This window comes from Chanodichthys erythropterus, chromosome 21, assembly GCF_024489055.1.
Source record: "Chanodichthys erythropterus isolate Z2021 chromosome 21, ASM2448905v1, whole genome shotgun sequence".
Taxonomy (NCBI): Eukaryota; Metazoa; Chordata; class Actinopteri; order Cypriniformes; family Xenocyprididae; genus Chanodichthys; species Chanodichthys erythropterus.
This window is the reverse complement of record NC_090241.1, coordinates 38,710,986-38,737,738: the sequence shown is the minus strand read 5'-3', so window position 1 is coordinate 38,737,738 and position 26,753 is coordinate 38,710,986. Positions and strand designations below refer to the sequence as shown.

Sequence of the window (26,753 nt, the reverse complement as noted above, 5' to 3'; positions counted from 1 at the left end):
GTCTTGGAAAACTGCTTAGAAAAAGGATGTGGATGAGGACATGAATGCTTTTTACAAGTTGAAATCTTGTAATTATGGCAATTCTAGCATGGTGTGAGTGAGCACCTGAAGTGCTGAGCATGTCTGTGAGGGAGAACTGTAAAAGGATGCGCGCCGCGAGGCTCGCCAGAAAAATACAACCGCACAATGTTTGTAGTAATTCCTGTATAAACTAATTTAGTGTTTATATATTTTGTACATTTTGAGTGCTATCACAAAAAAATTTAGTATCCTGGGGATGTTGGAGGGGCACAAGAGAAATCTGGGGGGGCATTGCCCCTCCTAGCCCCCCCCCTAGACCCGGCCCTGCTAGCAACTCTCCCGTAAATACTGATACCTGATTTGATATTCTTTTCCCTTCTGACATTTTTAACCTTGGGATGATGTATGCTACTCCCACCTGACCATTCTGGGGATCCTTCGATGCATCTGTATAGACCTGTATATATTGTTCATACTTAGTTCCCATATACTCTTTTGCCAGTTCTGCCTCTAATAACTCATGATCTTTCTTTTGTCTATTATCCAATAAGAATAAGTCAACTTTTGGATGAGGTAAAGTCCATAAAGGTATTGTTGGTAGAATTACCAATGGTATGACTCTGAACTCATTCAACTCCATCTCCCGAACAAAATCCATAATAATCCAACCAAAACTATTGACTTTTTTTTCTCCCCTGTTCCCAACTTGCCTCAAGTAACCCTTTTATTGGATGATTATCCTTTAGACCTTTTAAATTAGCCCAGTACGTCAAAAACAGTTGCTTCCTTCGTAAGTGAACTGGCAACTCCCCCATCTCCACCTGTAATGCTGGGATCGGGGAAGAAGGATAGGCTCCACAACAGATTCTCAAAGCTTTTGACTGAATCCTTTCCAATTTTCCTAACTGTGTCATAGCAGCTGATCCATAAACCAAACATCCATAATCTAGTATTGCTCTTATCATTGTTGAATAAATTGTTTTTAATGCTAATCTATCCGCTCCCCACTCACGCCCTGAAATAAACCTCATTACATTCAAAATCCTTTTACATTTTTCCTCCATCTTATTTATATGTGTATTCCAAGTAATCTTTGTATCAAACCACATACCTAAAAATCTAATCACTTTGACTTTTTCTAACTCTTTATCATATAGCTTCAGTTTTAGATCTAAACTTATCCTTTTATTTGTAAAGAAAATATATTTAGTTTTATCTACAGAAAATTTGAAACCCCATTTATAAGACCATTTCTCATCATCTAATAAAGCAGACTGCATTTTATTAACAATGTACTTGACATTCCTACCTCTAAGCCACAAGGCTCCATCATCTGCAAACAATGATTTATTAATATTACTCTCTATTGTTGCAAATACATCATTTATCATAATTATAAATAACAAAGGACTAATAACACTCCCTTGAGGAGTACCATTGTCAATAATTCCTTTCTTTGATACATACTCCCCAATCTTTACTTTAATATTTCTTTCTATTAAAAACTCTTTAATCCAATTCTATAATCTTCCACCTATTCCATTTTGATCTAATTTTATCAACAAACCCTCTTTCCATAACATATCGTAAGCTTTCTCAACATCAAAGAACACAGCTACCACTGTTTCTTTATTGATCAAAGCTTTCCTAATATCTAATTCTAAATTAAAAATTGAATCCATTGTTCCTCTCCCACTCCTAAATCCACTTTGATATGAAGAGAAAAAATTTTGTTTCTCCATATTATACATCAGTCGATCTGTAATCATTTTTTCCATTAATTTACATAAATGTGATGTTAAAGCTATTGGTCTGTAATTTAGAGGATTACTTGGATCTTTACCTGGTTTTTTAATAGGGATAATTAACGCTTCTTTCCATTCCTGCGGTAATACCCCTTCCTCCCATATCCGGTTATAGAATTCAAAAATTATTCTCAATTATTCCTCACTTAACTTTTTTAACATAACATAACTAACTCCATCTTGCCCTGGGGTAGAAGCCTTAGTGCTTTTTAATGCTCGTTTTAACTCTGGTAATGAAAACATAACATCTAATGGACTAGTTGTAGCTCTCTTTCTTTCCCTTATATATGGAAACTCCATTAACAATTTCTCTCTCATATCCTTACTTTCCTTTGTCAAATTACCTGAACTATTTACTTTTGAAAACTCATTTCTGAACATTTCTGCTTTATCCTTATCACATATTGCAATTTCCGTCCCAATATCTAACACTGGATAATGTAACGAAGGCAGGACTCAGATAGGGATCCAAATGCAAGCTTTTATTAAAAGGTGAGCGTGGTCGTACAGGCAGGGTCAAACAGGCACAAACAGGAACAGCAAGGGCTAGGCAGAATCGTGGTCAGGATACAGGCAGTAGATCAGGGCAGGCAGAAAACGTTCACAAAACCAGGAATCAATAAACAATCCAGAGGGCAGGCAGCGAAGAATCATAAACAGGAAATCCAGACAGCAACAGGAACCGGAACAAATAGGCAGGACAATATACACAGGGAAAATGCTAGGAAATTCCACACTGGGTAAACAAGACCTGGCCCTGAGCTGGTGTGTGTGTGAGTCTTATATAGTCCAGGTAGTAGGCTAAGCAGTATGTGTCAATAGATGATTGGTGGAGTGAGTGCATGTGACTGGCAGGGAGGATTATGGGAAATAGAGTCCAGGAACTGACAGGGACAGACGGTGATCGTAACAGAATGTCCCCCTCCCGGAAGGCGCGTCCTCGCGCCGTAGATGGCACAACCAGGGAGGGGGGGTGGGTGCCCTGGAAACCTACTGGCAGGTGATACTGGATGTGCAGATGGGTATCCAGGTCCCCAGGGCAGGTGCAGGAACTCTAAGCACCACGGCGGGTCCGGTGGCTCGGGCGGCCATGGCAGGTCAGGAGCCTCGGGTGGCCATGGCGGACCAGAGACCTCGGGTGGCCATGGCAGACCAGAGACCTCGGGCGGCCCTATTAGGTTATAGTCCATGGGCGGCTCTAACAGTTCAGAGGCCCTAGATGGCAGTGGCCGGGCAGAGTCCCCACCCTCAGGAATACTGCCCCCCCCCCCCAAAAAATACTTGGGGAGATCAACGGAGATCGTGGTGGGTTTGCAGGCAAGGAGCAAGAAGCTTGGGTGGCGCCGGTCGGGCAAGGAGCTCGGGCGGCGCCGGCAGGGCACGGAGCTTGGGTTCTGGAGCGGACTCAATGGCTGGAACAACCCCTATGTTCACAGACACCGGAGGGGCGGCCATCTTGCCTGTGGGCACTGGCGAAACAGCCATCTTGTCCACCGCATCCAGAGAGCTTGAGTGCATAGTAACCGGCGAGCTTGAGTGCGTAGCAACCGGCAGGCTTGAGAGCGAAGCGGCCGACGGGCTTGAGTGCGTAGCGACTGGCTGACTTGAGTGCAAAGCGGCCGGTGTGGGTTTCGGGATGCCAGCTGCTCGTGCCGAAGTCAACGGTGGGTCGTTCACACTAGACAGCAACCCTCTCCACTCCCGGACAGCTTCACAAACGTGCCGTGTCTCTGGGTGATCAGCGGAGACATGACGTGGATCTGGACGATCAGCGGAGACAGGACGTGGCTCTGGGCGATCAGTGGAGACAGGACGTGGCTCTGGGCGATCAGCGGAGACAGGACGTGGCTCTGGGCGATCAACGGAGACAGGACGTGGCTCTGGGCGATTAGCGGAGACAGGACGTGACTCTGGGCGATCAGTGGAGACAGGACGTGACTCTGGGCGATCAGCGGAGACAGGACTGTATGGTAGCCTCCATTTTGTGAGTATCCTCTTTAGTGGCAGCCATTACAGGAAAAGATGAGGTGTTGTGTTCCTCCGCGATACCCACTGTACATGGAGAGCCGCTCAACTGCAATGCCAGATCAATATAACTTTCCAACGTCCCCTCAGGCTGATGCAATGGCAAGACGGAACTGAGCAGGTCAGATAGTCCACCGCGGAAGAATATCATGAGGCACACCTCATTAAAACAAGTTAACGGTGCCAGTTCTATAAAGTCCATGACATACTCCTCAATGGTTCTCTCTCCTTGACGGAGACATGTTAACTGAGCAGACGGATTCATGATAGCTGAGACTGGAACACTCACCAAGCTGCTGGATCTGAGGACGGCCAGGTCTTCTGTAACGAAGGCAGGACTCAGATAGGGATCCAAATGCAAGCTTTTCTTAAAAGGTGAGCATGGTCGTACAGGCAGGGTCAAACAGGCACAAACAGGAACAGCAAGGGCTAGGCAGAATCGTGGTCAGGATTCAGGGAGTAGATCAGGGCAGGCAGAAAACGTTCACAAAACCAGGAATCAATAAACAATCCAGAGGGCAGGCAGCGAAGAATTATAAACAGGAAATCCAGACAGGAACAGGAACCGGAACAAATAGGCAGGACAATATACACAGGGAAAACGCTAGGAAATGCCACACTGGGTAAACAAGACCTGGCCCTGAGCTGGTGTGTGTGTGAGTCTTATATAGTCCAGGTAGTAAGCTAAGCAGTATGTGTCAATAGATGATTGGTGGAGTGAGTGCATGTGACTGGCAGGGAGGATTATGGGAAATAGAGTCCAGGAACTGACAGGAACAGACGGTGATCGTAACAGATAATCAAATTCTCTCCTAATTCCACTCATCTTTTTTATCATACTCCAAATTTCCTCTACTGGCGTACTTTTCCCAATTTCCTAACAAAATAATCTCCAATACTCTTTCTTCGCTTCCCTTATTATTTTCCTAGTTACTGCCTGATTTTTCTTATATATCATCATATTTTGCCAATTAAGTGTTCTCTTCAGTATTTTGAGTGCCTTCCTTTTCTTTCTAACTGCTTCTGTACATCTCTCATTCCACCATGGTACTATTTTTCCCACTCTCTTTCCTGAGCTTTTTGGAATACATTCACTTGCAGCCTTAAGAATTACTGATACCAACTCTGTATATATCCTTTCAATTCCTATATCTTCATCCATTTTTATCAATTTCAATCCTTCCTCACTCACCATTTTAAATTTTTTCCAGTCACCTTTCTCATACTTCCATTTTCCAATACTTCCTTGACTTATATTCCTATTTTCATTATTTACAATTACACTAATTATAGGAAAATTATCATTTCCAATTGTGCACTTCTTTAAAACCTCCCACCTTATAATTCCCCCCAAAACATTTGAAACAATTGTGAGATCTATTGCTGATTCCCTACCTGTGTTTACATCCAAACATGGAAGAGGCATGTGATGAGATTGATGTGGGTGCAATTCAGGGATGGATAAGACACTCAAGGCGCTTCTTCCCTCGATGTCTGGCAAGGGAAGATATTGCCTGTGATGTTGACGAGGCGTTGTGGCCAGACCCGGCTGTGCGGCAAGATGCTGCCTAATTATTTTTCTTGCCTTTTTTTTTTGTTTTTGTTTTTTTTACTGTAATATATTTTTTTTCAGAAATTTTCTTTTTCAGTTTACTTTTTTTGTAAGAATATTTTTGTTCAGTCCCATGTAAATATATCTGCTGGTCTTATGTTGTACTGACTTGTTTACTGTAGTGAAGGAAAAAAAATAAAAAATGTTGCAACAGCATGTGTGTGTATCTGCAAATATTTCTGTGCATGTGAAGAATCTGATACATATTTTAGTATTATGGCAAAGCATACTAAAGATGGGGGTGCTTTTCATTATGCCCAACAGTGTGTAGGTGGTTAGGCAAAAATCTGGTAATATGAATGAAGTGTGTGCCATTTCATGCAAAAGTTTGATTTTGATAATGCTCTGTGTAGTTTCGGTTGCAGTGCTTCATTTTGCAGGATATATGAGGTATTTTGCAGTTTGGGTGTGTGGTTTTGTGAATTGTGTTAAGTGTTTTGATAAAACCAGACTAGTTTGAAAAATTGTGTGTTAGCAATTGGAAAAAACTGTAAAAGTGAACTAATCCTTTAAGGTTATGGAAGTTAGTAAGTGTAAGTTTGAAATTGAGTGAACTTTTGAAGTTAACTTGTTACCTTTGTTTGCTTGAATAAATTATTGTAATATCTAATACAATTACTTAAAGTTGAAACCAGTGAATAATTTTATAGTGTAGTGTTTTCGTTGGCGGTGGATAATGTGCAAAAAATGTTTTATTTAGTCTTAAATGCAAGTTATATTCATCAGTGTTCACTGAAATGTAAAAAACAATTTCTGTATAAACTGGCTGTTGATTTGCAGTTCTTTTCTGATTTTCATCTCGAATGCATGTTACTTTTGACCATGTTTGCTCTTGTCCTTGTTTTTAATAAATTTTTACCTTTTTGATAGTCATTCTGTGTGTACAAGTGATTTTATAATGTTTAAGATTACTGGGTTTAATTAAAAAACATTTGGGTTAATTTAAATACTGCAATGTAGTCATTTTACACCGAAATTTAGGTTCCAAAAAACAACCCAGCGCTGGGTTGCCAAAATAACCCAAATTGGGTTGTTTTTAACCCAGCATTTTTTAGAGTGTATTGACTCTTTATTTGTTGCTGATAGAGTAATCATTAATTAAGGGTTTAGTTCTTCATGACATACATTAACGTGATTATCTGTGCATTGGTTAAGCATGAATTAATGCATATTAGTGCACCCATATTGTAAGGTGTTACCACAGTACTTGTTAATAATAAGATGACAGTTTTCTGTTAGTCAAACAGTAGCTTACACATGCAATGATTTGGACTGTACTGCTGAAAGAATGGTATCATTATATAATTTATAAAGTTTTTGTATTGACTTGGAACCAATTTAAGTACTGGTATGGTACTTTTGATTTATTAGCCTATATAGTAGTATAGTGGTGCCAGTTTACAAAGAGGCACCACTTATTCAATGGTCTCTTGCTACACATTCTCACTGAGGGCTAAGCTCCCCTGAAGATCAAATCACTGTCCTGGTTGACAACTTTGTCTTCTGTATGTGAAAAAACAGAGGAAAAACTTTTCCGTTTGTAGTACATCGCTGTCGTGTAAACTAAAGTAAATCATAGAGCAAAAGAATCCACCACACTTTGTTGTGAGCAATGAAATGCGCTGAATCCCTATTGCCACATCAGGGGCGAGATAGGGGTATATTGGCTTTTAGGGCAATTACCTGCCCAGTTTAATTCAGCCAGAAGCACAAAGTAATGGATTTAAAAAAAAAAAAAAAAAAAAAAAAAACAACAACGAAAAATGCTGATGAGTGAAGTTGACGTCATTCTGGTGAACAAAAGGTAAACAAGAGGGCACAACAAATAAATACAAACCAAACAGCAACGTGTTTTTTTCCCCCCCCAAAGAACAAATCTGGCGATCAATGAGAAAGAGACTTAAGTGAGAAAAACATAAAGAAAATATTTAGTAGGCCTAACTTTTTTTTTTCACGCTGTATGTTCAAGTTGCAATAAAATGTAGTGTAGCTACCATATGTATTGGTTTGGTATCTCTAATCACTCTATAACTGGATTGAGGCATTGCTAAGCCATAGAGTGTTGTAGTGGATTCCACGTGGGCCAGATGTGGGGTGAAGCTCTCTGGGAGTAGGCCTAGTGTGTGTGTGCATGTGTGTGGACATCACATATAGTGCTGACTGGATAAGTCTTTTATGTTTGTCTGTGATAATTCATCTGCTGCTCCCACCCAAGCACATGATCAGTTGAGAGAGCAGCCACATGGTGTCAGTGTCTGACAGCAAATAGACTGCTGTTGAACTCGGATTGTTAGTTTAAATGCACTTTGTCAGGAATCGGTCTTGAATGAAACGTTCGTTGCATTGGTTAATGAGTAATAGCTCACCACATTAACATATTTGAGGAATACATTTAAAAATAAATACATAGCCTATAGGCCCAACCAATGATAATTATGTGAGGGGAAAAATTAAGTATTTTTATGGGAAAATCTGTCACTCCACTCCACTGTTCCGACCGATTTTATCCTGTAGGCTGTTAAAATGCAAAGTGGTTTGGAACTATTTTTGTTTACAGAGAAGAAAACATGGCTTTAATAACTAGCTAGCCATTATGTTACTTAAGGTCAATAAATTATTACTACTGTTGTTGTATATAAACAATATATCAGCATATAATGTGCCTATGTCAGAATTAGTCTTGCTAATGCTCAGAATTACAATAGCAATATTGCTTGTGATATTGCTTGATATAGCTCTGTACATTCATTATCTGTCTTTATTGTAAATAACTGTAATCCACCAGCTTTGCTGGAAATGTACTGAGCCGTCAGCCCAAGTGAAGGTGATTTGTTTGTACAGGTACTGCTTTAATTCAGTCTTTCTTATAAGGTGTCTGAAATAGTTTGCCACTTTCGTTTAATGGGTGAAAAAAAAAAAAAAACTGTTTCTAACCATATCCAACGGGTTTAACAATCTCTGTCTATTTACCATCAATAACACTCACGCGGTTTCAGTAAACGTGATTAATGGTGAAATGGGGGCTGGTTTAAGGCTTATGATGACTAATGGATCTTAAGCAGATCGAGGGGTATAAATGCTCATGGTACGCCTCTCCATGATTCACATTTGACACAGCTCTTAGAATACCTGCATTTGAATATTATTTCTTTATTTAAAGACATAGGAGATTTTAAAAGCAGCAGAAATGTCAGTAGTGAGCGCACTGCCTTTCCTGAAGCCTATCCACATGAGAGCTCCGATCTCCCCTGGCCGCCAGCGCCGGCACACGCTCCCCGCCAGCGAGTTCCGCTCGCTCAACACTGAGGACGCCATCAGTGTGTTCGAAATAGAGAGAGAGGGTGAGACAAAACTACCACAGTCCTATTACAACCAGCGAATTGTGTTATTAATTATTTTGGGGAACAGTGTTTTTCATAGGCCTACACTTTGCTCTTTTGTTAATTTTGCCATTCCGTTAAGTTTAGCGACTATAACGACTTTTGTATAGTGTTAAATGTAAAATTTAGTTTTTATATTAATAAATAGCCTGCCATATACATAGCCTACATTTGGTTATGTGTACTATATATATATATATAATTACTAAAAGTTATTGTCTCGGTTTATTGCTCAGCTTTTATATCTGTTTCTGGGGAATGTCCTCTTCATCTGGATGAGGTCCGACACTTCCTCACCCTCTGTCCTGAGCTTTCTTTGGGCTGGTTTGAACAGGGGAGGCTTGTTGCTTTTATCATTGGATCACTCTGGGACCAGGACCGTCTTACCAATGTAATCTAACCTTCAAATCATGTATTCGTTATTGTCAGAAACTAATGATTTTAAAAAGTGTCATATTATTATTTAATCTTAACGTGTAGTTGTTTATTTTTCTTGTAATTGGTGTACATGATTTATTTTTGTTGTCTCCCTTAATAGGATGCACTGACCCTTCATAAGCCTCATGGGACTACTGTCCACATCCATGTGCTGGCAGTCCACCGGACCTTCCGCCAGCAGGGAAAAGGATCCATCCTCTTGTGGCGTTACTTGCAGTATCTGCGCTGTCTACCATATGTCCGCCGTGCTGTTCTCATGTGTGAGGACTTCCTGGTGCCCTTCTACCAGAAGTCTGGCTTTAAAGGGCAGGGTCCTTCTGAAATCACTGTAGGGCCACTTACCTTCATCGAGATGTATTATCCTGTAAGGGGACATGCATTCATGCGTCGTAACAGTGGCTGTTAAGGGATCACTAGTCGTGGATCATTTTGTTTCCCCAAAAGGCCAACCGGTGAAGCAGTTGATGTGTTGAAGCAGCTTTTGGTTTTGGTCTAGATATTGTGTAGTTATATTTGTGTCCACTTTTGTAAGACTTTATTCAGTTTAGCAAAGATGGTTAATTTTTATTTTTTTTTTTAAAAGAAAAGAAAAAGGGAACATTATAGCAAACTGCATCCCACCCTTTTTTCAACCTAACAGTGATGGCTGATATTGATTATTTTAATTCATCATGTCTTTTTCCTCAAAGTCAATCTAATACACTAGGTTTATTTATTATTGTTTATTTTGTATTGTATTTGTTATTGTTATGCATTTCCCTATCTTTTATTTTATTTTTTTTATTACTCATGCACATGTTTAATTCATGACAGATTTTTTTGTTGTGAGATCAGAGGTAAGGCAGATAAGATAAGGCAGTGGTTCAGCTGTAAACCTACTCTGGGCTAGTTTTTGCATTCAGTGACTTGTGGGTGCTTTAGATGTGTGTCTATTCAATGGAAGCATTAAAATAGCATCAACTGAACACTTCTCCACTGTGATCTCTTATGAAAAAAAGCCACAAGAGAGCATACAGTGTTGGGCTGGTATGTATGTGAGTGCCATTGAGACAAACGTTTAATATAGATAAACATGAAAAAACTATTGGTTAGGCACCAGTACTATTTAATTTATTGATTAAAATTATTTGTTTTTACAAATAATGATTGAACAGTTAATGTTCCATGTACAGAAGTGTTGCAAAACAGAAATCATCACCTAAATGTATGACAGAGAATTTGAGGTGTTTAAGACTGGTTTCCATTGCCTTTCCCTGTAGAAATCCACCACTTATGCCTCCACAGTCTTGAATCAAGACATCTATGATTTTGTACATTTTGTAAGTAAAAATAAATAAAGAATATATTTTTCAGAATGTTTGCTCTTTTCCTTCTTTAGATTAGTCTAAGTCATTGTGTAAATTTCTGTAGCGTTCACATGATCATCATTCTGGTCTTAATGTTTTTATTTATTAAATAAGGCACAGAGAATTAGTTACATTTAAGGATTTTTTTTTTTTTTTTGCAAACAAATTATGAAGGACAAAAAAAACAAACAAAAAACAAACAAACATTTGTTTCACAGAAAATAACATTCCCAAACTTATTTGTATTATTATTTGAAGCACTAGTTATTTGGTCCATCTCTAATCATGTGTTCAAATACCTTTAACATAAAATATTCCAGATTGTAAGATTGTCACTCCTGTTCTCTTCTAAGGCACAAGTGCAGCACTCAGTAAACAATGAAAGGAGACAAAAAAAAAACAAACAAAAAAAAAACAATACATTCTGTTCCAAAGGAAGCCATACATGACATTATAGCTGGCTGTCAACAACAGTTCCCCTTGTTCAATTCAAAAACAGGATTGAAAGACATGTTCTTGCAATCCAGGAACAGAAGTACAGGAAGCTACAGTTCACAACATTCAAACTCCTACTATGTTGATAAATGACAGAGGTTTTAAGTTGTCTATAGAGGTATTAAACCTTATTATTCATAACAGTTAAGTGAAATGACTCTTCTGAGTTTATTTAATTGCTCTGCAGTTCTTTGGGCAAATACAAACAGCCAAAATAATAGGAAATTAACCATTATGTGAATGGTATTTTATATTTCAGTGATTGTTAGTGTGAAGCTAACAGCTGCATTTAAAAAAAAAAAAAAAAAAAAAAAAGTTTAAGGACAGATGAAAAGAGTATAAAGCTTACTGTACACAATCATTTTGGAAGGACATTTACTGTCAGATATTTTAACCTAAATGAACAGCAAGAGTACAGAACAGGCTTCAGTAACAACACATCAGTTTACCTGCACATTATCAGAGTTAGTGAGTTAGAGATGTTCTGAACTACTTAGGGAAACATTGGCCATTTTGCATTTTAGGGTTACAAACTTAATATGGCATTATTTGCGGTCTTCCTCTATTTTTTTCTTCTTTTTTTTAAATGGGGATTCAACTTCCTTTCACTCACAGTCCTTGGAGAAAGTTTTAGCCTACAAAGAACAAAGCTAGTGTACCACATGATCAATCTCATAGCGTTCACAAAACTTGCTAGTAAAGGGCAAGCAGGTCAGATGCTCTAGCCAATGCCAGTTTATGGGGTATATGTAGAACCAGACAATAAGTGAGGACACCAACCCCACATAGACAAGCAGCGACAACAAAATAAGAGCACGTTTGCGGTACTTGTCTAAGGTGCCAAAAGTGACATACGGAAGGAAAGTAAAGGACAAGAGAAGACCACTAAGGAAGCCAAAGATGTGAGCAATGTTGTCAATCCAGGGCAGAAGGCCACAGGAGAAAAGGAAGAGAACAATACATAATAGCTTCAGGAAAGCCTTCCATGGCTTTTCCAACATCTGCCAGGCCTGGAACAGCTCCACAAAAAGACAGGCTAACAAACCGAACTGAGATCCTGCTGGACCTACCTATAGTAGAAGAGAAAGATTAAATCATGTCAGTATCACGAAGGGTGAAAATGCATTCCTTAAAGGCACTTGATGCTACTTATGCTGTAATCTTTCAATAAAATTTCAATGGGACATAATTTCCATGAACTATATAATATAACTTTATAATTATATATATTATAATTATAAAATTATATAATTAAATTGCAAAAGACAAAAAAAATAAAGGAATAGTTTACCCATAACTGTAATTCAGCTTCCTATCTCCAAAACCTCTATGATTTCTGTTATTTATGTTTAATAAAATGTTCAGGCTATTTTGTGTCTTCTAAAACCATACATAGCTTTGTTTGAAGAAAAGACCATCATTTATACACTGAAAAATACAACCTCATAAAATGGAAACAAGAATAAACACATTTTATCTTTCAGTGTGATTAAATGGCAAGGATAAAAGATGGGTTTTTAAGATTGAGCTTGTCAGATAAGATGGGTTTTTAAGATTGAGTTTGTCAGATAAGATGGATATACTGAACAAAATGTGCAGAGCTGTGGGTCCTTAGGACCAGGATTGGAAAACAATTTTTTTTAACAAGGGCTTTAAAGCATTGTTCATTTTTTCTTAAGTGGCAGATAGATATGCATGTCATCATTGGAACGACGAAAAGAAACACTATGCTTTTTAAAAACAGAATAGACCAAGAATAGAATCTTGAGGGACCCCACAGTTGCGAGGAGCAGAAGCAGATGAAAATTCACCTTGGTTATCTATTTATGAGCAGTCCCTTAGATAACCACAGACTGATCAAGATGGGAGATAATAATACCATGTTATTGTGACGCTGAGGTTTAATCGAAATCTTTATCACCTGAATCAACAGTTAACATTACAATAACTCATTAAGCACTAAAATTCATATTCTGTACTGTTGTGTTCTAAACCCAGATGGAAAACTTAAAAATAGCATTTTTATATAAAAAGTCTGTAATTCAAGTAGTCTAATCAGTCTTAAATTTGAGAGGACTGTTGTAATAGAAGCATGGATGATAAAAGTATGTTTAATAACTAATTTTGTATTTATTGAAAGAAAAAAAAAAACATGGGTTTCGACCAACGTGAGGCAGAGTAGATGATGACACAATGTTAATGTTTGGGTGAATTATCCCTTCAAAGACCAATGTTTAGATGATTAGAGTGACTTCCTGTTACATTGTCACAGCAGCTTTAGTCTGATGTTATTTCGTTAATGGAAATGTTTCAGAAATTTTCAATGGTTTGGCCACTATTAAAGCCTTGTAAAAGGGTAGAGAAACAAAGCGCTGAGTGTCAAGCAGGTGCATAAACAGTGGCTCAAATAAACAAAGCTGGTCTGATCTGAGAGCAGACGTGCCATTTTTCTCTAATGTTAATGCATGCCACTACAGGGTCAAATATCAATCCATTAAACCATTTTCCATCAGTTGATACAACCATTTTGTATGATGAAAAAGATGATGCTGAAAAAGGAACGTGCTACAAATTATGAGACAATATCATTTTAAATAGACATAATGGCCCATTATCGGACCACTGAAGCGTCGAGAATACTTTTTGTGTGCAAAAACAAAACAAAAAGAACTTTATTCAAAAAATGTTCTTTTCCCTTTCAGTCTGTTAGGCCATCCTTAAAAATATTCTTGTTTGCTGTAACCCGACCGACCCTGTCAATTTAGGACTGACTCAAATTTGTATATTTTTTTTTGCTTTAAGTCCGACCGACTTGCCGGTTGTAAATTTGCGCTGAGACCGACCTTTTTTTTTTTTTTTTTACTCTTCAAACAACTAATACAAAAGCAATAAAATAATATTAATTATATTTTAGTAAGTATTGTAAATATATAAATAGCCTAGGCCTACATACAAACGAAGGCTACGTTCTTTCTTTTAAATAAAAACCGTCATCTATGTTTACAATGTTGGTTAACGGATGTCACACTATGGCCGGTGCGTTCACTTGAAACTTGAAAAAAAATATATAGACCGACCTACCGACCCTTTTTTTTTTTTTTTTACTGTTACTGCAAACCAAAATATTTTTAAGGATGGCCTTATGCAGTTGCGCAGTGAATGCAGTGCAGAGCTTCCATGTTTACATCAGAACACCGACTCTGTATTGGCCGGCTCCTGCATCAGGATCACACGCATGTGTCGTGTGCTCATGTGAACAGCCTCGGCCAATACTGAGCTCGCATTTGGATGTAAACACGGAAGCTCTGCACTGCGTTCACTGTGCCAACTGCATAACAGACTGAAAGGGAAGAGGAAACATTGTTAAATAAAGTAGTTATTTGTTTTGTTTTTGCACACAAAAAGTATTCTCGTCACTTCAAAACATTAAAATTGAACCACTGTAGTCACATTGACTATTTTAACCATGTCTTTTACTACTTCTCTGGACCTTGAATGTGGTCACTTCTTTGCTGTCTATGGGAGATAAAAAACCATCAAAATGTATCTTAACCATCAAAAATATCTTAATAATTTGTGTTCTGAAGATGAATGAATGTCCTGCGGGTTTGGATTGACATGAAGCCGAGTAATTAATTACAAAAGATTCATTTTTGGGTTAGTTTTAACCTAACCCTTTAACATACAGTGTGTTTATGTTTCAATGATGTATGCCATATCTCAGAAAACTGGCCTATAGCCAGTTCTTACACAACTACAACTTTATAATGGTTGTTCTCAATCTATTCCATGTTTGGCTGTATAGATTATCAGAACTGGTAAATAGCAGCCCTAATGCATGCAGTGATGAAAATCCACTGCAGAGGCTACTTCTTGTGACCTGATTAGAATGACGTCAGGGCTGAAAAGGGTTGCTTGGGCAGATGGCTAATCTGAGATATCTTACCTTTCCACAAGGCCAGGAGAAGAGGAGTGAGACAGGAAACATGCTCTCTCTCTCTTTCACACACACACACACACACGCACACACACACACACACACACACACACACACACACACACACCCGCAACAGGATTCAATGCCCCGTCACACTTTAGGGAGGAGCTCTGCTGTAAAGGTGTGGGGTATCAGGAGTGTGAGTAAGGTCAATGAGATTACATTGCGTGTGACCCAACCCTTAATGTCCTTTGTCTACATGTTTCACTCAGATTTTAAGATCTGCGTCACATGTAAACCTTAGGCTATTGCTACTACAATATAAAAATAATTGTCTGTAATACCATTTTACAAATTACATGCTTACATATCACTGGTGATTTTGAAAAAAGGTGCTTATGATGCACATGAATAACCTGGTTTCATGTTATATATAAATATATGGACAAGGAACGTGAGAGACATCTCAAAACAGGTGTTCTGCTGTGTTTAAGATTAATGTGGAGAACTTATGATATGACTGTAAACACTGATCTAGAATTCTAAATCTAGTTTTCCATGATGTGCAGCCTATACATATCTGTTTTGGGGTTTCATGACCCTTTAACGGAAGCAACAGAGCAAACTCTTTACTCTTTTCATAGGTTTCCTTAATTAAATATATTTTTGTCTGCTATAGGTTTGGACAAATCACACATACTACCAAGTTATCACTACAATTAACACAAGTCACATTTAAAGAAAGACTACAGTACTACTCGCTTGACCTTTCTCATACCATTTTACAAAATAAATAGTAATTTAATAAATGATAAATAAATGGTAATAAATGCTAACGGTGACTCTCGTGCTGGAGCTGGTCCTCACCCGGGAGATAGGTTTGTTGGCTTCCATGGCTATTTTCATGGTAAAGAACAAGTTAAATATAACAACGGTGCAGTAATTAAAGACTTTTAAATTTTTCAATAAAAATAGTTTCCGAACTGCCCACTACAGTTGTTAAATAACCTTGTACCTACTAATAAATGTGCCACATTGCGATCTTGATTTACAAGTATGAATTTTGAAACATTTCAACATCCAAAAGAATTTGATTAAAAAAGTCTAAAGTGATTAGAGACAAACATGATAATGACTCTAATTGGATGATCATTATTAAATTACTGATAAAAATTTATAAAGATATAAATATATACATTATGTATTACAGTATGCATAACAATCAAGTATTACACCTATGGCTAATTTTATTGGGTTTCCCCTAATCAATTAAACTAATTGGTGGATATATTTGTGGATATTCACATTTCAAAAATAATGTACGCATATAGCGATGGATATTATAGAACCACCAAAGATAAGACAGAAAAACAAACTTGACTAACTACACTTAAAACTAAGAAAACACCTTTGTGATACAGGTGACTTTTTAAAAGGTTGATGTCATTGCAATATTTCAATATATTTACTCAACGTATATGTTTACGCAGTGTGGATTGTTTCACTTAAATTTCTGCATTAGGAGCAACTTTTAGGTGAAAATGTGGTTAACTGGAGTGTTTAATCAGATCAGATAAAGGCACATAGCATTTACATATTGAACACTACCAATTAAAAGTTTGGAATAATTAAAGCTGCTCTCCATAACTTTTTTTTTCACTTAAAAATTATCCAAAATCTATTTGAGCAAGCCAGTGTTCATCAAACTATGTCCTTACCATAGCCCGACTCACAATGGTCAGCTTGTAATAATGTTTTATAATAAAATGTGTACTGGTGGGTTTTCCATGAGAAATTCGAGCATGTAGCCATTCATATTTGCTTCATTACGTCACATCTGTAAACAGAAAGAAGAGTCCCAGCTATAGGATATATGTGAGTATGCTACTGGTAGCCGATAGTTTATAGCGTTTTCTCACAGCAGCTAGAATAATTAAATTTATAATTTTGATGACGGATAGTAATCCAGAAAGGTCCAAATGACAATCAGTGACAACTAGAGATTCACCAGTAGTCAAAAGCAACTGCAGAGTGGCTACATAAATTGAAATCTACAGGTAATGCTAATACACACTAAATCCAGTTACACAATGCTGATGTTGTTAACATTAACAATTTGAGAACAAAATATAAGAATAATAATCATTGCACGGTTTGACGTGATCCAAGCTAAGTGATCGTTAGATTTAATCACCATTGGCAGCACTATTTATGCTTTTTTCTCAGTTGGTCAGAACAAAAGTGGCAGATTTGTTGCTCCTTTAGATGACATTTTCCGGTGAAAATTCTTATTTTGGTCATACTTCGAAGACATAGAATCTGTGATGCAGTATCACCGATGTGGTGACTGACAGCAAACATTAAATTAATCCATACTCAGTAATTCATACTGAGCTGATGCACAACCCACGTAAAAATGATAATTCTGCAAATAACAGCAATTGCAAGTTTCAAACAGAAATGGCGACAAAGAGGCAAGACTTACGGACTGAAGCTTTAATATTTTTAATGTTTTTCAAAAGAAGCCTCTTATGCTCACTAAGGCTGCATTTATGTGATTAAAAATACAGTAAAAAATGATAAAGCTGAATTTTCAACAGCCATTACTCTAGTATTCAGTTTCACATTATCCTTCAGACATCATTCTAATATGCTGATTTGTTACTTAATGATCAATTATTGATAATCAATTATTAAAAATGGCTCTTATCATCAATATTTAAAAGTTTTTTTTTATTTAGCCCCAAAAATGTTTTTAAGTGTTTATGTGATTTCTTCAAACAAACTTAGCTTTCAAACTTTAATTCTACTACAAAGTTAAATATTGCTAGTATAGCAATCTAAATAATCTAGTATAGCAAATTACTGTAGTGATTTACAAATATTTACTAACCTCTGTCAGAACAAGTGAGTCATGTTAAATAGGAACACTGGAAATAAGTAATATCAAGAAAAGAAACACAAATGAATATGCTGAAAGATACAGTGCAACTAACCGAAATGTATAATCAGATAATGAGGAGGAAAAGTATGCAGTTCATTTGCCCCACTGGAAAGAGTCAACCACACTGTATTTTGGGATACAACATTCCACACATTCTGTTGTAGGTGTATACTATAGTGCAAATATTACCAGGAATTCCATGATTCAAAATTTTTATATACTGTACAAATAAATTAGTATGCTATTCTGCACATAGCCAATAATCTTCTGCAGAAGTTAATTGTTGCAGTGATCTCACTTCCTGTATAAGTTTTTTTTTTTTTAGATCTGCAAACTCAGCAGTGCTTTTTAATATCTCATAAACATCACTAATCCATCCCTGACAAGAGGAGTACATTCCAACTTTCCGTCAGCACATGAGAGTGGAGATAAGAGCCTGGATTAGCCAAGGACTAATAAGCAGATAACACACATCGATCACCAGATCTACCTGACACTGAGACAGGTAGAGAACATTTAATAAGGACATGCAGTGCCAGAGTGGAGGGGGACCAACTTAGTATGTCTTAGTAAGTGTGATGTAAACAGACAGACAACTGTCAAACACAGTGCTGAAATTTGACCTGTAACTATCAGTTCCTCTAGTATAAACATCAGCATTTCACTATTCTGATGTTTGGGAAATAAGAAAAAGAAAGAAAAAAAAAAGACTGGGATCACTGTAAATCTCCAAGCTCTGGGTCAACGCCACTTTGAATTAGATAATGTGTTAAAAGCCATTTAAGCAGTTTGTGGGTAACTGCCTTGCCAATATAACTGTAAGGAGGTACAGCAGCACTGTAACATTTCAACACCTACTTTATAACTCTCTCTTTGGTAACACTTTACAATAAGGTTCATTAGTTAACTACATTAGTTAACATGAACTAATAATGCACTTCTGCAGCATTTATTAATCTTTGTTAATGTTAATTTCAACATTTACTAATTCATTATTAAAATATTGTCAACATTAGTTAATGCACTGTGAACTAACATGAACAAACAATGAACAACTGTATTTTCATTAACTAACGTTAACGAAGATTAGTAAATACAGTAACAAATGTATTGCTCATGGTTAGTTCATGTTAGCTAATACATTAATGAATGAACCTTATTTTAAAGCAGAACTAAGTAACTTTTTTTACCTTCATAAATAGTTTAAGTCTTTACGATCGTCAATTGACTTGTAGTGGTATGTTTGAGGCGTGCACTAACCCCCTCTGGCACGTCTACGCCAGAATACAGCACTTGCAAGTTGAATTGCATCGACCCGACACAATCTCGTCTCATGTTCACGTTCACGCGAGAGTGACAAAATGCTTTACGGTACTTCAAAAACAATGTATATATTATGACTTTATAAGACAATTTCGAAAATTACCCACCTCCATCGATTGTACTTTATTTGCAAATTACCCACCTGCTCTTTCTTGTACTGTATTTGCAAAACTACTGCGTTGGTGAGTGTTGTAGTCGTTGTAGTCCAGAGCTGTGCTTGGAGTATTTACGACAGCGTGATTCACTGAAGGAACTTGTAGGGGGAGCTTTGCAAATCTTACTGAGTTCCGCTTTAAAGTGTTACCCTCTGTTTGAGAATATCCTGCTTGGCTGGTGAGATTTCTGGACTTCCAATAAATCTTTTGCTTTCATATTCTCCATCCTGAGAAATATGAAATAGTGTAATTGAAAGGACATGCCAAGAAGTGACAGCAGCACTATTTAAGTGAACTGCCATTCAAATTGTGAAAAAATTTTAATCTAAAACCTCCATGTTGGAAAAAAACAATGCTCATCCATGTTATTTAGTAACTACCTAATTTAAAACTTTGTTTTTACATGACTTATTTGGGATTTCTTTGTTTTTGTTTTCCTCATCACTGGGAATTTAATCTATTGAAGCTAATGACTTGGAAAACTTGGACTTGGAATTTTAATTACAATGTGGACAACTGAAAAGGAGCAAATAAGAACAAACAATTATAAATAATATTGTGATATTATCATATTCATTATCGCGATTTATTGCATTACCGAATATCGGCTCAAGTCTAAGTGTGAGTGGTGGTAAGTATGCTTTTGCTTTAAACTTTAGATTGAACAGGTTTGTCAGAGTTTTAACCGAATTGTGGAGGGAAGCTGAGGTTACAGGAGGTTAAATAAGGACAACTACAGTGGCTTTAAGTTACATTTGACCATTGTACAATTCAAGTAACTTTCTACAAGAGCAGGTCAGAAAGAAAGGGTTAGAGGCAGAGAAAAAAATGCAGCAATAGAGGAAAGGTAAGACAGATAGGCAACTGGGGGAACTTTTACCCTCCAGACAGGGTTATTTATTTCACCCAGTAATCCCAAACAGCTTCTCGAGTTAATGAATTAAGCTTCTGTACTTGGCAGGTTTCAATGGGGGCACATTCCTCTTCCCTCTTCTTTTCCTTCCTCACTTTCTCTCAGCCTCACTTTCTCATTGGCCAGATTTTCTGTTTCTCTTTCTCTCCCTATTAAATAAATAAATAAATAATAATAATAATAAAAAAAAACAAAAAAACAATGACCATCTGACGTAAGTAGAATTAACGGTCTTCTCTTTTCTGCTGAATGGTACACAAGAAATTTGCAGATAAGAAAAACAAATCAAATTAAGAAACGTCAACAATTCAAGAATTTTCAAGGTAAATTTAAGATTAAAAATAGGAGGTTACTCTTTTACCCTAAGGCAAGTGAACAGAAGTTTACTTTACACTATATACGCTTATGATTTGCGAGCATAATAATTTACACCATCTACCAAAACTAAATGATCTGGGTCAATACAAGTTCTGGCAACTGCCATAGACAATACATTTCAACTATGGGGCAATGCCTGTAAGAGAGTATAGAAGCAGGAATGTGAAGGTAAGTTTTTTAAAATACTTATAATAACGTAGATACAGTATATTGCCAGGTGATATTCATGGTGTCGCATATACCGGGAAATATATCGCATTTACCAGCTATTATCACACTTTTTATCAAGCAATGTTTAGGTGAAGTTTAAAATGTGCTGTGCACTTGTGTCATACCTCTGCTCTGTACGGTAGGAAGAGGGCGCTGGCAAGGTTTCCTGTAATACCACTGAGAATGTAGATGATGGAAATGCGTAACCAGCCTGCTAATTTCTCCAGGTCTCTAAGTATAGTCATTTGGAAGATCACTGACACCAGGCAATGCAGTAAACTGAAGAACAATCACATAAGCATGGGTCAAAGAAACTGTCAGTAACATTTTTGTGTCAAATCTAGTAATACTCTCAGTCATTCCATGTACAGACATGAGAAAGAGTGGGAGAGAAAGAGTGAGTATAAAGACCAGGCATGCATTGGCCATAGGGAGTACCAGGAATTTCCCTGTGGGCCTGTCTGCTTTGGCAGAAATTTATTCATTAAAAATGTTGCTATTATTACTTACATTAAATCTTGGGGAATATAAATCTCTTTCATAAAGTTTTTTTTAGTAATTTCTACATGTGTTTACACTATCTTTTTATTCAAATGGATTTATTCATTTATTTTAGAAACCATATCAATGGTAATGAGGAGCATGGTTTTACCTGTGACTATGATCTTACCAATTGTTGAACTTTTTAATCGTTCTAATGAATTTCAATTTAAGTAAATGTTAATTCAATTAGAACTTGATGAAATATAAATATTAGTGTGTTACATAAATTAGGTGTTAACTCTAGTCTTTACCAATGTTACTTTTGTTAAAGGGATAGATCAGCCCAAAATATAAAAATATAATTTACTCTCCCTAATGTCATTCCAAACCTGTATGTCTTTCTCTCTTCTATGAAACACAAAAGAAGATATTTTGAAGAATGTTGGTAACCATACCATTTGGGTTACCTTTGAATTATATTAAAAAAAAAACAGACATTTCTCACATTATCTTCTTTTATGTTCAACAGAAAGTCATACATTTGTAATGACATTAGGGTGAGCAGTAAATTTACTAGTAAATTTAGCTACTTTATAGCATATTAGCGCAAAATCAGTGCTTTACTGTCAAGTGCATATCTATGTGAAACAAATTAAATATTAACTAGATTAAAAAGTTCGTTGAGACAAACTTTAAGTTGGCTTGAAAAAGCCTAGCCTGAAAGTTTAAAGTAGTTTATAAAGTTTAAAGTTTGAAAGTTTTCAGTTTGAAAGTTTCAGTTTTAGTTTAGTAGTTTTGATAGATAGATAGTCAGAGAAAGGTGGTTGCTAGGATTTTACTATGCGGTTGCTAAGGTACTTAGGATGGTTGCTAGGCTGTTGCTATGTGGTTGCTAGGGTACTCGGGGTGGTTGCTAAGGTGTTGCTATATGGTTGCTAGGGTACTCGGGGTGGTTGCTAGGGTGTTGCTATATGGTTGCTAGGGTACACGGAGTAGTTGCTAAGGTGTTGCTATGCGGTTGCTAGGGTACTCTGGGTGGTTGCTAGGGAGTTGCTATGGTAACCTGGGTGGTTGCTAAGGTGTTGCTAGGCAGTTGCTAGGGTGTTCTGGGTGGTTGTTAGGTGGTTGCTATGGTAACCTGGGTGGTTGCTATGATGTTGCTAGGTGGTTGGTAGTTGTCACAGATGGTTACTATGGAGTTTTTAATGGAGTTTTTATAGTTATTAGCATGTTTTTAGCCCACTTTAGCACTTAGCTAATCACTATTAGCATGTAGTTATTCACTGCTAGCATGTGTAGCATTTTGGAAGTCCAGATTGCTAGCATGAGTCAAAAGAGCCAACAGCCATGTCTCTACGATGTTCTGATGCAGAGATATAAATCTTGCAAAACGGTTGCTAGGGTACTCTGTTTGGTTGCTAGGGAGTGGCTTGGCAGCTACCAATGATGATACTCCAAAGGCTGCTTGACAATATAAACCAACCCCCATGTCTGTACGATGTTCTGATGCAGAGATATGGATTTTGCAAAACGGTTGCTAGGGTACTCTGTTTGGTTGCTAGGGCGTGGCTTGGCAGCTACCAATGATGATATTCCAAAGGCTGCTTGACAATATAAACCAACCTCCATGTCTGTACGATGTCCTGATGCAGAGATATAGATTTTGCAAAACGGTTGCTAGGGTACTCTGTTTGGTTGCTAGGGAGTTGGTTGCTAAGAAGTGATAGATAGATAGATTTAGTTTGATAGATAGATAGATAGATAGATAGATAGATAGATAGATAGATAGATAGATGAGAAGTGATAGATAGATAGATTGATAGATTTAGTTTGATAGATAGATAGATGAGAAGTGATAGATTTAGTTTGATAGATAGATAGATAGATAGAGAGATAAATGAGTTTGAATGAGTTTCAATGGATTAGAAATAGTACATAGAATGGCACTTGAGTCTAATTGAGTTTTTGAGTCTAATAGGCTTCCGTAGTTTAAATTTGAATTTTGACAGTTGGAATTTGAAAGTCTTGGCTCATTTGAACATTCCGTCAATGAAAGTCAATGGGATTTTTCCGAGATTTAATAGTCATTTTTAGGAAAACCGTAAGTCGGATAACTTAGAAAAGATATAGCACACTTGGTCAGAACAGTCTTAAGGTTTGAGCCGAATTTAGTAGTTCTAGCTTTAAAGCTCTAGGACGAGTTAGTGTTAGAAATTTTAGTCTCAGAAGAAGAATAATAACTAGATAAAAAAGTTTGAAGACAAACTTTAAGTTGGCTTGAAAAAGCCAGTCCAGAAAGTTTTAAATAGTTTTAAAAGTTTTCAGTTTGAAGTTTTCAGTTTGAAGTTTGAAACTTTGAAGTTTGAAAGTTTAAGTTTAGTAGTTTAGATAGATAGATAGATAGATAGATAGTTGTCACAGATGGTTACTATGGAGTTTTATAGAGTTATTAGCATGTTCTTAGCCTACTTTAGCACTTAGCTAATAGATATTAGCATGTAGCTATTCACTGCTAGCATGTGTAGCATGTTGGAAGTAGAGATTGCTAGCATGAGTCAAAAGAGCCAACCGCCATGTCTCTACAATGTTCTGATGCAGAGATATAGATCTTACAAAACGGTTGCTAGGGTACTGTTTGGTTGCTAGGGAGTGGCATGGCAGCTACCAATGATAATACTCCAAAGATTGCTTGACAATATAAACCAAACCCCATGTCTCTACGATGTTTTGATGCAGAGATATAAATCTTGCAAAACGGTTGCTAGGGTACAGTTTGGTTGCTAGGGAGTGGCTTGGCAGCTACCAATGATAATACTCCAAAGACTGCTTGACAATATAAACCAAACCCCATGTCTCTACGATGTTTTGATGCAGAGATATAGATCTTGCAAAACGGTTGCTAGGGTACTCTGTTTGGTTGCTAGGGAGTGGCTCAGCAGCTACCAATGATGATACTCCAAAGGCTGCTTGACAATATAAACCAACCCCCATGTCTTTATGATGTTCTGATGCAGAGATATAGATCTTGCAAAACGGTTGCTAGGGTACTGTTTGGTTGCTAGGGAGTGGCTCGGCAGCTACCAATGATGATACTCCAAAGGCTACTTGACAATATAAACCAACCCCCATGTCTGTACGATGTTCTGATGCAGAGATATAGATCTTGCAAAACGGTTGCTAGGGTACTGTTTGGTTGCTAGGGAGTGGCTTGGCAGCTACCAATGATGATACTTCAAAGGCTGCTTGACAATATAAACCAACCCCCATGTCTGTACGATGTTCTGATGCAGAGATATAGATCTTGCAAAACGGTTGCTAGGGTACTGTTTGGTTGCTAGGGAGTGGCTCGGCAGCTACCAATGATGATACTCCAAAGGCTGCTTGACAATATAAACCAACCCCCATGTCTGTACGATGTTCTGATGCAGAGATATAGATCTTGCAAAACGGTTGCTAGGGTACTGTTTGGTTGCTAGGGAGTGGCTCGGCAGCTACCAATGATGATACTCCAAAGCCTGCTTGACAATATAAACCAACCCCCATGTCTTTACAATGTTCTGATGCAGAGATATAGATCTTGCAAAACGGTTGCTAGGGTACTTTGTTTGGTTGCTAGGGAGTGGCTTGTCGGCTACCAATGATGATACTCCAAAGGCTGCTTGACAATATAAACCAACCCCCATGTCTGTACGATGTTCTGATGCAGAGATATAGATCTTGCAAAACGGTTGCTAGGGTACTGTTTGGTTGCTAGGGAGTGGCTTGGCAGCTACCAATGATGATACTTCAAAGGCTGTTTGACAATATAAACCAATCCCCATGTCTGTACGATGTTCTGATTTGAATATAGATAGATAGATAGATAGATAGATAGATAGATAGATTTAGTTTGATAGATAGATAGATAGATAGATAGATAGATAGATAGATCGATAGATAGATGAGTTTGAATGAGTTAGACAGATAGATAGATAGATAGATAGATAGATAGATAGATTTAGTTTGATAGGATAGATAGATAGATTTAGTTTGATAGATAGATAGATAGATAGATAGATCGATAGATAGATGAGTTTGAATGAGTTAGACAGATAGATAGATAGATAGATAGATAGATAGATAGATAGATAGATAGATAGATAGATGAGTTTGAATGAGTTAGACAGACAGATAGATAGATAGATAGATAGATGAGTTTGAATGAGATAGATAGATAGATAGATAGATAGATAGATAGATAGATAGATAGATAGATAGATAGATAGATAGAGTTTAATGAGTTTCAATGGATTAGAAATAGTACATAGAATGGCACTTGAGTCTAATTGAGTTTTTGAGTCTAATGGGCTTCCGTAGTTTGAATTTGAATTTTGACAGTTGGAATTTGAAAGTCTTGGCTCATTTGAACATTCCATCAATGAAAGTCAATGGGATTTTTCCGAGCTTTAATTGTCATTTTTAGGAAAACCGTAAGTCGGATCAGTTAGAAAAGATATAGCACACCAAGTCAGAACAGTCTGAAGGTCTGACCCGACTTTGGAGTTTGTGGAGTTAAAGCTCTAGGAGGAGTTAGTCTTGGAAATTCAAGTAAGAATAATAATAATAATAATAATAATAAGTTTAAATAGGATTACAGTAAGTTGGCTTTTTCAAGCCAACTTAACTAGATAAAAAAAGTTTGAGGACAAACTTTAAGTTGGCTTGAAAAAGCATAGCCAGAAAGTTTGAAGAAGTTTTAAAAGTTTGAAGTTTGAAAGTTTAAGTTTTATTAGATAGATAGATAGGTAATTGTCACAGATGGATACTATGGAGTTTTTATAGAGTTATTAGCATGTTCTTAGCCCACTTTAGCACTTAGCTAATCACTATTAGCATGTAGCTATTCACTGCTAGCATGTTGAAGTCCAGATTGCTAGCATGAGTCAAAAGAGCCAACCGCCATGTCTCTACGATGTACTGATGCAGAGATATAGATTTTGCAAAACGGTTGCTAGGGTACTCTGTTTGGTTGCTAGGGAGTGGCTTGGCAGCTACCAGTGATGATACTCCAAAGGCTGCTTGACAATATAAACCAACCCCCATGTCTGGAAGATGTTCTGATGCAGAGATACAGATTTTGCAAAATGGTTACTAGGGTACTGTTTGGTTGCTAGGGAGTGACTTGGCAGCTACCAGTGATGATACTCCAAAGGCTGCTTGACAATATAAACCAACCCCCATGTCTGTACGATGTTCTGATGCAGAGATATAGATTTTGCAAATTGGTTGCTAGGGCACTCTGTTTGGTT

General features: G+C 37.2%; 2 protein-coding genes across 4 annotated transcripts in view; one reads left to right on the top strand and one right to left on the bottom strand.

The window, feature by feature from the left end:
* The first annotated feature begins 8,589 nt into the window (after positions 1-8,589).
* aanat1 (arylalkylamine N-acetyltransferase 1) lies at positions 8,590-11,443 on the top strand. Its single transcript, XM_067373277.1, has 3 exons — positions 8,590-8,804; positions 9,080-9,234; positions 9,382-11,443. Exons 1-3 carry the CDS (start codon positions 8,651-8,653, stop codon positions 9,685-9,687), a joined length of 615 nt encoding a protein of 204 aa, XP_067229378.1. The 5' UTR covers positions 8,590-8,650; the 3' UTR covers positions 9,688-11,443.
* LOC137010875 (inactive rhomboid protein 2-like) overlaps positions 10,694-26,753 on the bottom strand; it is a 185,906-nt gene continuing 169,846 nt past the window's right edge. Inside the window, exons 18-20 of one of the 3 annotated variants that reach the window (XR_010893416.1) lie at positions 21,108-21,261; positions 19,469-19,708; positions 12,068-12,192 (exon numbers count right to left, since the gene is read on the bottom strand). Coding sequence is in view for 2 of the 3 variants with exons in the window: in XM_067373275.1 (XP_067229376.1) it covers positions 11,773-12,192; positions 21,108-21,261 (574 nt within the window). In the remaining variant the exon portion in view is untranslated. Of the gene's footprint in view, positions 12,193-19,468; positions 19,709-19,739; positions 20,544-21,107; positions 21,262-26,753 lie in introns of those variants that run through there. The other 2 variants (XM_067373275.1, XM_067373276.1) reach the window with 2 other exon arrangements.